Genomic DNA, 12,323 nt, shown 5'->3' on the forward strand with positions numbered 1-12,323 from the left:
AGCAGCCTAAGCAGGGAGGCCCCGATTTTCCTCTCCCCGGCCACTTCGTCCAACTCCTCCCGGCGGATCCTGAGGCGTTCCCAGGCCAGTTGGGAGACACCGTCTCCCCAACGTGTCCTGGGTCTTCCCCGAGGCCTCCTACCGGTCAGACGTGCACTGAACATCTCCCAGGGATGGCGTCCGGGAAGCATCCTGACAGACGCCCGAGCCACCTCATCTGGCTCCTCTCAATGCAGAGGCGCAGCGCTTCTACTCTGAGTCTCTCCCGGATGACAGTGCTTCTCACCTTATCTCTCTGGGAGAGCCCAGCCACCCTACGGAGAAAACTCATTTCGGCCGCTTGCACCCGCAATCTTGTCATTTCGGTCACTCTTTTCGGCCAAAGCTCATGACCATAGTTGAGGGTAGGAACGTACACATTGAGAGCTTTTCCTTTCGGCTCAGCTCCCTCTTCACCACAACGGACCGATGCAGAGTCCGCACCGCTGCAAAGGCCGCACCAATCCGCCTGTCTGTCTCACGTTCCAACCATCGCATTCCAGGTACTTAAACTCCTCCACTTGTGGCAGGATCTCAGCCCTGACCTGGAGATGGGCACTCCACCCTTTTCCAGGCGAGAACCGTGGATTCAGACTTGGAGCTGTAACAATTTAACTAATAGTTGATGTTATCCTTCCTAATTGTTCTCGTGTGAGTCTCCTGTTTATGTACTGTATAAAAGTTATGTTTTTAATAAATCTATGGACGCACATTGGTAACCATGAACTTTGTCAAACGAAGATCGCCTATGCATTTTGTCTTTGATTTTTGATTTGGACTTTTTGGGTCTTGGTAAAAAAGCGCTCTTTTCTTTTCTCAAGTGTGATTCAGTGGAACGCCAGTCTCTTTCATATCCTGTGAGTTGGTGAAACTCGAGTCTTCGTCGAGCCTCGAGCATGGATGGGAACCAGGACTAACATTTCGATTCTCTCGGGATTGTTCAAATGTTTTTCTTTCGGTTCCTAGTTTCGATGTCCGCTTTTCCAACCGGAAGAAACAGCCACAAACACCAACGAAGAAGAAGCCGGTGAGCACCAGTGAAGAAGAAGTTTGGCTTAACTTCATAAAAAAAACAGTGGCTCTCCACAACATTCAAACCCACATCTTCCATTTATCCAACATGCTAGCCACTAGGCCATTGTGCATCCCTACCCATGGTGGACTAAACTATTTAATGTCTAGAGGGCTCGCATAATGTTAAAATGTGTATTTAGAAGGTGGTAAACAGGTTTTCTATGTCTTGTATGTCTTATTTTCTCTTATATGTCTTATTCAAGTCTCCATGTCACAATTCTTCCAAGTGACTTCTGGTTTTGGTTGCACCATTGAACTGTGAGCGTGTTGGATGATGAAGGGACAGAAGAACAGAGGGATAGAGGAGAGAGGGGAGAGAGAGAGAGATACGGAGGGACCGAGGGTGAGACGAAGAAGGAAGGAAAAAGCCAGGGGCGCCCCCCCCTTTCAATGATACTCGCTGCGCTTCCTCCCCTTTCCTCCCCCCCTTTTCCCTTCCCTCCCTCCCCCCTGCTCTCACCTGCGCCTCGTTCTCCTTCAGCAGCCTGCGCGTGCGTGCACCCCCCGGGTCGTCAGTCACGTTCAGGATGACCACGCTCTTCTTCTCCCAGCCGATGAACGAACCGTCCGTCAGGCCCTCCACCACCGACAGGAACTCTTGGTAGCCGTGGTGACGCGTGGACACTACAGAGAAGGCCGTCCAGTCGTACTCCTCCAGCACCTCGAATATCACCTCCAGCTGGAGGGCGGTGGAGGAGCTGAACTGGAGAAAGATGGAACCTGATTCCTGATTCGGAGGCAAAGAGAGCAGCGGGAGACTAGGTTAGAAACCCCACACGGCAAAAGACATATTTTTCGTTTTTTTTTAAGTTGTAATATGTGAAACACACAAAACAAAATCACGTCACATTTGGAAAGTTAGGTTACAGAAAAAGTTATAATATTTTGGCAACAAAGTCAAAATATTAAGGAAATAAAGGGAAGAAAAATTACATGAAGAAAGTTGAAACAGTTGGATCATTTAAAACAAAACAACAACAGCAGTGATGGAAACAAACAGCTGTAATTTTACAAGAATGGGGTCAAAATATTAAGAGAAAAAAAGCACAATTTTTCAACAATAAACATGTAATATTGTGGAAAAAAAGTAGCATAGAGCCAAGATATTATGGGAATCGAGTCATAATTAAAAGGACAACATTTTCAAGAAGAAAGTTGAAACAGTTGGATAATTAAAAAAAAAAACCGGCAGAGATGGAAAAAAAACAACTGTAATTTAGAATAAAGAATAAAGTCAAAATATTTAAAAAACGAATCTAATTAGAAAAAAATCTGAATTTTACAAGAATAAAATCGTAATATATATTCAATTATATATAATTAATTATATTAATTATATTAATTATAATAATATATAATAATAATAATAATAATATATAATATATATCATATAATTATGAGGAAAAATAATGCAATTTTACTAGCATAGACTTGAAATATTAAGTAGAAAGCTTAAACAGTTATGAAAAAAAAACAACAGCAGAAATTGAAAAAACATCGGCCATTTCACAAGAATAAAGTAAAATTTAAGAGAAAAAAAGTTGCATTTTTACGACAATAAGGCCAGCTGTGAGATGTAATCCCTCCAGCGTGTCCTAGGTCATCCTAGGAGCTGTGCGGGAAGCATTCGGACTAGATGCCCAAACTTTTTCTTTTTTTAAATAAATTTGCTTCTCACAATATTACAATCTAAAAAAGTTTTTTCTTTAATATTTCAACTGTGTGTAACAAAATGGCATTATTGACATGGGGGTAGAGTGGTCGTCTACCAACCTGAAGGTTGCGGGTAAGATACAAGACACTGAACCCCCAGCTGCTCCTGATGCTGCCTCATCAGGTGGTAAATGTGTAGGTAAATGTGTGCCTTGGAGGTGGAAAAGCGCCATACACGTGAAAGACCATTTACCATATTGTTCATTCATTTTATGCTTGTAAAATTGCACCTTTATGACTTTTTTCTCTTAATATTCAACTTTATTCTCATGAAATTGCAGGCATTTTATTTTTTTTATTTCTGCTCTTTTTTCTTAAATGTCAACTTTCTTTTTGTAAATGTTCCTCTTGTAATTATGACCTTACTCCCCATACAATTTTGACTTTATTCTTTCAACAATATGACTTTTTCTGCAACCTAATTTTCCAAAAACTGCAATATTTTATTATAGTGCTTTGTTGTCTTTTTATAGTATTACAACTTTTTTTAAAGTATTTTTTTTTTAATATTTCAACTTTATGCTACTAAAATGACATTATTTTCCCCATAATGTTACAATGTATTTCTCATATATTTTTTCTTTAGATGGCAACTTTTTCTTTTCATATTTTGACTTTATTATTGAATTTTCCCGTCGTAACATTGTGGATTTATTCACATAATATTTTGACTTTATTCTCGCAATATTATAACTCTTTCCCGAACTTACTTTTCCAAAAATTACAACTTTATTGGACTTTTTCCTTATGATATTACAACTTAAAAAAAAAAAAGTTTTCTTTAATATTTCAAATTTATGCGACTAAAATGGCCTTATATTTCCTCATAATATTACAACATACTGTATTTTTTTTCTTTAGATGGCAAATTTTTTCTCTTAATATTTTGACATTATTCTAAAATTACTGCACATTTTTCCATTTTGCTGTTGGTGTTTTGTTTTAATTTTCCAAATATTTCAATATTTTTCTTAAATATTTGTACATTTTCTTCTCTTAATATTATGATTTTTTTTCCATTATAACTTTTTCCCAAACCTAAAATTACAACTTTATAATTTTTTTTTCCTCATCATATCACAGTCTTTTAAAAAAAAAACAACAACATTTTTCTTTAATATTTCAACTTTATACTACTAAAATTACATTATTTTTCCTCATGATATTACATTATTCTCATCATTTTTTTTTTTTGTAGATTCCACGGGCCTTTAAAAAAAAAAACAGCCGTGAGCCACAAATGGCCCCCAGACCGCAGTTTGGAAGCCCCTGTCCCAAAGCAATACTTTGCACTAAAGCAACAGACTTTCAAGCCCCTCGACCAAAGCAGGTTATTTATGCACAACACCGAGGCGTCGCCGGTCTTGAAGTATTAATGGAGCTTGTGCGGCTGCAGGGCTCAAACATCTTGCATTGTTGCTCGTGTTTTCTAGAACGCCGCGTTCACGGGAGGACAAGGCACGGCCACAGAGGCTTTCCAGGAAGTTCAGCAAAAGTGCTGCAGTGGCAAAGCGTCATGACAGCAAGAAAGTGACCTGCCCGTGTCCTCACGCATCCAAACAGTCACGTTTGCTCTGTGCCTGGGGGTCTACTCTAATTAGGGTATCCAAATACATTGACATTTATAGTTGTGGCTGTGGGCAACCTCTTGCATGTTACACTTGTCGTATAGTTGTCCCTCGCAATGTCGCGGTTCGATCATCGCTCCCTCGCTATACAGCGTTTTTTTCAGAAATGAATGAATGAATAAATGATGGCTGTTTGGTGGTAGACTATGGTGCATTATTCGTCAAAACATACAGTATGCAAATACAAGTGATATGTAGTATTCTGGTCACTAGGGGACAGTAATGACACAGAACATTAGCCATTAGCTTTCATTACATTACCTTAACACTGCATGAAGTCATGGAGTCACCCATGCCATGTCCCACATGAAAAACAAGTTATCCTCCTATTCTGTGTGGAAGTGGTAAGTTTGTGGCTTCTTAAATTTAAAATAAATAAATTTGAAGCTAACTGGTTGCGCAATGTGTTGTAAACAAAGAATAATAGGAGTGTTTTTTAATGTCTAGATGGCTCTAATGTTAAAATGTGTATTTAGAAGGTGGTTGACATGTTTTCTGTGTCTTACAGTATATGTTTTATTTCCTTTTGTCTACTATATTGGGTAATATGACTGTAAAGGTTTGGTGGTGGACTATGGTCTATGTGTAGAGGGATCTAATAATGTTAAAAAGTGTATTTAGAAGGTGGTGAACATGTTTTCTATATGTTATATGTCTTATTGCCTCTTATTATGTCTACTATATTGGAAAACAGGAGTGTAAAGGTGACTATAGGAATGTCATTTCATGTCTAGAGGGCTCTGATAATGTTAAAAAGTGTATTTAGAAGGTGGTAAACATGTTTTCTGTGTCTTACAAATATTATTGTCTCTTATGTCTACTATATTGGGTAATATGACTGTAAATGTGACTATTGGGATGCTATTTCATGTGTAGAGGGATCTAATAATGTTAAAAAGCATATTTAGAAGGTGGTAAACATGTTTTCTATGTGTTATATGTCTTATTGCCTCTTATTATGTCTACTATATTGGGTAATAGGCGTGTACAGGTGACTATAGGGGTGGTATTTCATGTGTACAGGGCTCTGATTATGTTAAAAAGTGTAAACAGGTTTTCTGTGTCTTATATGTCTATTTTCTTGTATTATGTCTATTTCAGAAATAACAATTTCTCTGCAGTTATCACCCACATACAATGAACGCCCCGTCCTCTTTGCAGTTTAGCTAAATAAACGTCCCAGCTATAATTTATGTTTTTGTGTTGTTACTGTGGTGTTGGTCTAGCTCGGGGGTGTCCAAATGTTTTTCCAGCGAGGGCCACATAGTGAAAACCGAAATATGCTAAGAGGTTGTACATATTTCAAGAAAACAACTGCATATCAGCTTTGTTGTGCAGGTGAAAAACCCTATTATGAATACTACTTCACTCTTTGCTCTTTTTTTTCACATTTTTGCTGTTGTTTGTTGTTGTAATTTTCCAAATATTTCAACTTTCTTCGTAAATAATGTTCTTACATTTTCTACTCGGAATATTATGAATTTATTCCCATCATATTTCCACTTATGATCAAACTCTCTGTTAACTATTAACTCTTTAATCAGTTATTATCTATTTGGTATTATCATTATGTCTGCTATATCATTTCTTAGCAGGAAGTACATACCTTGACTGTCATTGCACTACATTGTTATATTGTCTTATCACTTTCCGATGTACTCACAATTGGCAACAACTACATTGGGAAAACAGGAGTAGAACTAATGTACTGCAACTGATGCAAAACAGGTGAGGGGTAGAATTAAATAAGCTTTGCTTATTTTTGGACATGTGGAACTGTGAATTGTAAGATGAGTTTGCAAAGCAACGGTGTCGGCAAAAGGTGGGAACTTTTGACTTTTTATCTCACAATTGACTTTTTCTCTTATAATTATGACGTTTTATCTTGTAATAATTTCAACTTATTGTCATAATTATGACTTTTCTGCATCATAATTATGACTTTTATCTCATAATTTTATCTGATAATTATGACTTTTTATCTCATGATTGACTTTTTATTTCATAATTATGACTTTTTATCTTGTAATTTCGACTTTTTTGTCATAATTATGAGTTTCCTATATCATAATTATGACTTTTTATCTTGTAATTACGACTTTTTATCTCATAATTTTGACTTTATATCTCATAATTGACTTTTTCTCTCATAAGTATGACTTTTTATCATAATTTTGACAATTTATCTCATAATTGACTTTATATCTGATAATTATGACTTTTTAACTCATGATTGACTTTTTATATCATAATTATGACTTTTGATCTTGTAATTTTGACTTTTTTGTCATAATGACTTTCCTGTATCATAATTATGACTTTTTATATTGTAATTTTGACTTTTTATCTCAGAATTTTGACGTTTTAGCTCATAGTTATGATTTTTTTTGGTTGTAATTTTGACATTTTATCTCATAGTTATGACTTTTTACTTCATAATTTGGTTTTTATCTCATAATTATGACTTTTAATCTTGTAATTTCAATTTGTCATTACTATGACTTTTTATCTCTTAATTTTGACGTTTTATCTCATAATCTTGATTTTATATTTCATAATTTGAACTTTTTATCTCATAAGTATGACTTTTTATTTCATAATTTTGAATGTTATAAAATGTGTTCTACCATCTCAAGTGCAAAGACAGTTGAGTATGAAGCATGAGACAGTCAGTGAGCATGTCTACAAATAATAGTCAAAAATACAAAGGCTTAGTTAGGTAGGCACTAAATGCACTTGCTGTATTGCAGTTTTTTACCAATAAATCTGTCAATAAACTGTGCTTTACATTTTCAGATAAGTGTACCTAATTAACTGAAAAAAAGTCTTTAAACTTTTTTCTACTAAAATGACATTATTTTTTCCCATAATGTCACGACATTATTCAAATAATTTTGCTTCTTTAAGTTTTTTCTTTTCATATTTGGACTTTATTCTTGTAAAATTACTGCTGAATTGTCCATTTTGCTGTTTTTGTGTGTGTGTGTGTTGTTTTTTTTTTGTAGTTTTCTTGTTAAGTTTTAGTTTTAGCATGTGCCGCAAGGCCACAGATGTCTCCCCGGCTGCACTTTGGACACTCCTGATGTCGCGTTTTGCCACTTGAATCATCGTGTTTTGTCCTAACATGAACCCTACCCTTACAGCAGTCAACAGTTGCTGTAGGGCCTGCTTTTGCGTGTTTTTTTATCCATTTCCGCCCCGGACCGAGCCGGGTAGAACTAAGGTGAGTCAGATCCGTGCGGTAGAAAAGCCCGAACCAGGAAGTAGCTTGATGACTAGCAAATGAAGGGACGTTACTGTGTATCACCTGAGGTTGCAGTAATCCTGGACTTGCCTGTCCTGTACCCTCTTGCATACCCTTGAACCCCCACCCTTATTTCTCTCCCACCCGACCCCAATCTGCCTCCTCCTACCTGTGGCATCCTCCCCAGCCCCGCTCCCCCTCCTACAGCCACTATGGGCAGCCCCGTTTGCGCCGAGACAAACTCCAGCATGGGGGCCAGTGGACCCCAGGCCGTGCGGGTGGGGCTCTCCTCTTCGTAAACCAGACCCTGCAGGGGCCGCGCAGCCAGCAGCTCACACAGCTGGGACAGCACCGTCTTAGGGCTGCTGTCGTTCACCTTGGGGACGGCGGGGGAGGAAGTGATGTAAGAGAGCACAGAGGGGACAAAAGGTGTTAGTGTGTCAAGAGCAGACAGGAAGCTTCCAGGGAAGAGTGACGTTCTCCAACCTGTAGCCAGATGACGTTTGCCGAGCCCCACTGGGTGACCACGCTCTCCCCCAGGGAGCCGTACACCCGGCCGAAACCCGGGTAGAGCACCCGTCCCCCGGACCCGGCCACCGCCGCCTCCGCCTGCACCGTCGCACCGGCGTGGATCACGGCGATGTTGAAGTTCATCATTGCCCCCGCGTCGCGCTCTCTCGGGCTGGGCCGCAGCAGCAGGTGGGGGGAGGCGTCCGCCGGGCCTCTCCACTCTGCCAGGACCAATAGGAGAGAGAGAGTAGGTATGGCGACCATGGCAACCTGCCGAGGGGGGGAGGCAGATATGTACGGCACAAAGAGAGGGTGCCTGCAAGACAGAAGGAGAGAAGAAACCAGAAATTAAGTTTATGCTTTAAAAACGGAGACAAACATCAATTTACAAATTACCAACCAGTTTCCTTAATACTACAATTTTCTAAAATTATGGAGAACCTATTTAATAACAGGTGGGACAAATTTATTAGTCAGAATGAATTACTCGCAGGGAGCTTGTGGACTTCAATTATGGAACGAGTGAGCAAGGAACTCAAACAATGCACCAAGATGAGCGAATTTAATAAACAATACAAGCAGTTGACGTTTGCAAAATACAAGGAAGAAGAGTCTTGAACTTGTTTTGTTATGCTCGTCTCTATTTATCGTTTTTCATTTATTATTATACTGATTATTATATTAATTGTGAATAATAGTATGAATTTTTATCTTCTAATTTTGACTTTTTATGTCATAATTATGACTTTTTATTTTGTGATTTGGACTTTTTGCCATAACTTTGTCTATAGGTAAAAAGAGACAGGTAATTATGCACGTAATTGGACACACCTAGAAAGGCCGCGATTAAAACACCTCCAAAAAGATCCAACACTCCCAGGTGCATTGATTTCACATAACAACATAGAAAGGAACGCTTACAACGTGAACTTTTCCAAACTCAAAAACAAAAACACAGCAGCAGTATGTAGGAGCGGGCTAGTGGCCTGAGGCATTGTGAGCGAGTGTGTGGCGAAGCTAGCCAGTGTGATGTGGCGAGGTGTCACTACGCCAGTAACGTAGTTCTTGGGTGTAACAGTGTTAATAACAATAATAATAACAACAACAATGTCGCTGTAACGTGGTTAATATGCAGGTCACATTATGTAAATGGAGCACTTTATAGGTGGAACAGGTGTGTCCTATTATGTGCATTAATTACCTGCCTCTTTTGATCTTTAGAACACAGAAAAGAGAAGGACGTGTGTTCATGTCTCACATAAGGATTGTGGATGATGGGCAAAAATTCCGAAAAAAAGTGCATCTTTGCTTAGGAAACATTCAAAAATGAACAAAAGTCACTTGAGATGGACCAATGCGCATTTTGAGTCATTCAATATGTGCATAGATTTGAAAAAAGACAGAAATGTAACTTTTGGTGGTTCCACTGTTGCGTTTGTAACACGTTACTGGGCATACTGGAGCGGGGGAAAGGATGGCTGAGAAGACGGGGGGAAAAAGATTGAATTTGCTGCTGTTTAGGCTGCAGGCTGAGAAGGAAGACCATGAGGGTGAGAAAAGGAAAAATAGAAGCGGTCCCTTCCAGGGAAGCAAGGAGGGCGAGGAAGTTAATAGCAGGCAGAGACAAAGATGGGGGCGGAGGTGGTTATTGTGCTGCATGAATAATAATGACAATTAAGATCACTGTAAACACCATCGCCCTCACAGCTGCAAGCACACACACACACACACACACACACGAAATGCATGGGTACACTGTAGAGCTGCTTAATGATAGCGAGATATGAGGGTTAATACAGTGCACGTACACACAGTAACAAGCACGCATGAAGATAATGACCAGCAGCAAGATAGCAAGGTTAATATGTGCCACACGAAACACATTGCAACGCTTTCAATTTACTTGTGTCACCAACTGCCCTGCCTCCATTCCTCCAACTCCACCACCACTTCCCGCTATACACAATTGCACTGATTAACAAGGGCCCTTCCCGTTAAAGTAGCTCCATCTTCTACTAACCACAGTGTGACGATGCTTTGACCTCGCTAGGAAAATGAGCTCAAATCTGACCCCTAGATGGAGTGTGGGTGATCACAAGGTAGAGTGGAGAGGAGAGGACAGGACAAAATGTCAGGTTGGAAACGAGAAAAAGGGGTATCGATTACGAATACGTGTTCCGCCTAAACAAATACACCGCCAAACCTCATATTTGGATGGTGACGGGGTTGCGGCTGTGTGTGCATTTGCGTGCCAGGCGTGCTCCCGCATTCAAGACGAGATAGCGAGGTGTGCAGAGATGCGCAGTAAGGAAAGAAAGAATGTGATAATGAAGGAGGAGAGCGTTGTGGGGGTTTTTAAGTACTCTGGAAGGCATAGAGGATGTGGCAGGAAAATACGGTACATGGTACAATTTGAAGAAGAGATATCCTTCGACTGTAGGGAGCTGCAAGCCATTAACCGTTACGCTTGTCACAGTATTTCACTCTCTGGAGACGCCGCAGTGTGTGTGAATACGGAATACGGTGCAGCGAGGATGTCCTCTGGCAACGTGATATTTTGCAGGGAAGTTGTACAAAGAAGAAAAAAGTGAAGCGCCCCACAGCAAACATTGTTTCCTGGATCGATGGCAGTAATGTCCACTATCTTCCACGGATACGTTTTCATCACTCATGGAAAGTAATCCATTCAGATATGCACTTCTTTTAGCACCGTCCACCTAGCTTCCGACTTAGACCCGTGTTTACACAAACATACGCGACATAATGCCTGGGTGCATCTCAGTGTGTAGAAACGTATCAAACATCCATTTTGTATTCACAAAAGAGACTGAAAATCATACGTGTGTATTTAGTTAGTCAGTGGCTGACGCAGAAGCTACCATCGCCAAGCTAGACTTAGTGTCTAATGAAACCACACTGCTGTGTAAAATAGCGCATTTCTCAATCCACACAGCTGTCATATCATTCGAGTTGCACATCATTTACAAACACAGCCTCAAGGCAGAAGCATATTAGAAAGTCTTCAGTCGCAAAAAGCATCACATAGGCTCTGTATCATTCAGCTTATGTGCCTTATTGCATCACAACAAGCTCAATGAATTAGTGTGGCCACTAGGTGTCTCCAAAAAAAAACAACCCCCTTTGGGACTCCAGCGAACTACAGTGAGAGACATTCTCCACAAATGGCGAAAACATGGAACAGTGGTGAACCTTCCCAGGAGTGGCTGGCCAACCAAAATGACCCCAAGAGCACAGCAATGACACATCAAGAGGTCACAAAAGACCCCACAACAATATCCAAAGAACTGCAGGCCTCACTTGCCTCAGTTAAGGTCAGTGTTCATGACTCCACCATAAGAAAGACACTGGGCAAAAACGGCCTGCATGGCAGAGTTTCAAGGTCAAAACCACTGCTGAACAAAAAGAACATTAAGCTTTGTCTCAATTTTGCCAGAAAACATCTTGATGATCCAAAAGTTGAACTTTTTGGAAGGTGCGTGTCCCATTACATCTGGTGTAAAAATGCCGCATTTCAGATAAGAATGTTATACCAAGAGTAAAATATGGTGGTGGTAGTGTGATGGTCTGGGCCTGTTTTGCTGCCTCAGGACCTGGAAGACTTGCTGTGATAAATGGAACCATGAATTCTGCTGTCTACCAAAAAAAAAGGAGAATGTCCGGCCATGTGTTTGTGACCTCAAGCTGAAAGAAACTTGGGTTCTCCAGCAGGACAATGATCCAAAACACACCAGCAAGTCCACCTCTGAATGGCTGAAGACTTTGGAGTGGCCTAGTCCAAGTCCTGACCTGAATCCTATTGAGATGCTGTGGCATGACCTTAAAAAGGAAAAGCCTCCAATGTGGCTGAATGACAACAATTGTGCAAAATTCCTCCCCAGTGCTGTAAGAGACTCACTGCAAGTTATCACAAACGCTTGATTGCAGTTGCTGCTGCTAAGGGGGGCCCAACCACTTATTAGCTTTAGGGGGAAATCACTTTTTCACACAGGACCATGTAGCTTTGGATTTTTTCTCCATTGATCATAAAAAGTTTCATTTAAAAACTGCATTGTGTGTTCAGTTGTGTTGTCATTGACTAATATTTAAATTAGTTT

The 12,323-nt window shown here is 40.0% G+C and overlaps 1 protein-coding gene across 2 annotated transcripts in view; it reads right to left on the reverse strand.

Moving 5' to 3' along the window:
* The window catches only part of LOC129185705 (glutamate receptor ionotropic, NMDA 2D), a 174,952-nt gene that overhangs the window by 109,078 nt on the left and 53,551 nt on the right, over positions 1-12,323 (reverse strand). For both annotated transcript variants that reach the window (XM_054783085.1, XM_054783084.1), the window contains exons 2-4: positions 8,185-8,524; positions 7,868-8,074; positions 1,574-1,840 (exon numbers count right to left, since the gene is read on the reverse strand). In XM_054783085.1, coding sequence (XP_054639060.1) covers positions 1,574-1,840; positions 7,868-8,074; positions 8,185-8,472 — 762 coding nt within the window. In that variant the 5' untranslated portion in view covers positions 8,473-8,524. The remainder of the gene's footprint in view (positions 1-1,573; positions 1,841-7,867; positions 8,075-8,184; positions 8,525-12,323) is intronic.

The sequence above is a fragment of the Dunckerocampus dactyliophorus genome, chromosome 7, assembly GCF_027744805.1.
Source record: "Dunckerocampus dactyliophorus isolate RoL2022-P2 chromosome 7, RoL_Ddac_1.1, whole genome shotgun sequence".
NCBI lineage: Eukaryota > Metazoa > Chordata > Actinopteri > Syngnathiformes > Syngnathidae > Dunckerocampus > Dunckerocampus dactyliophorus.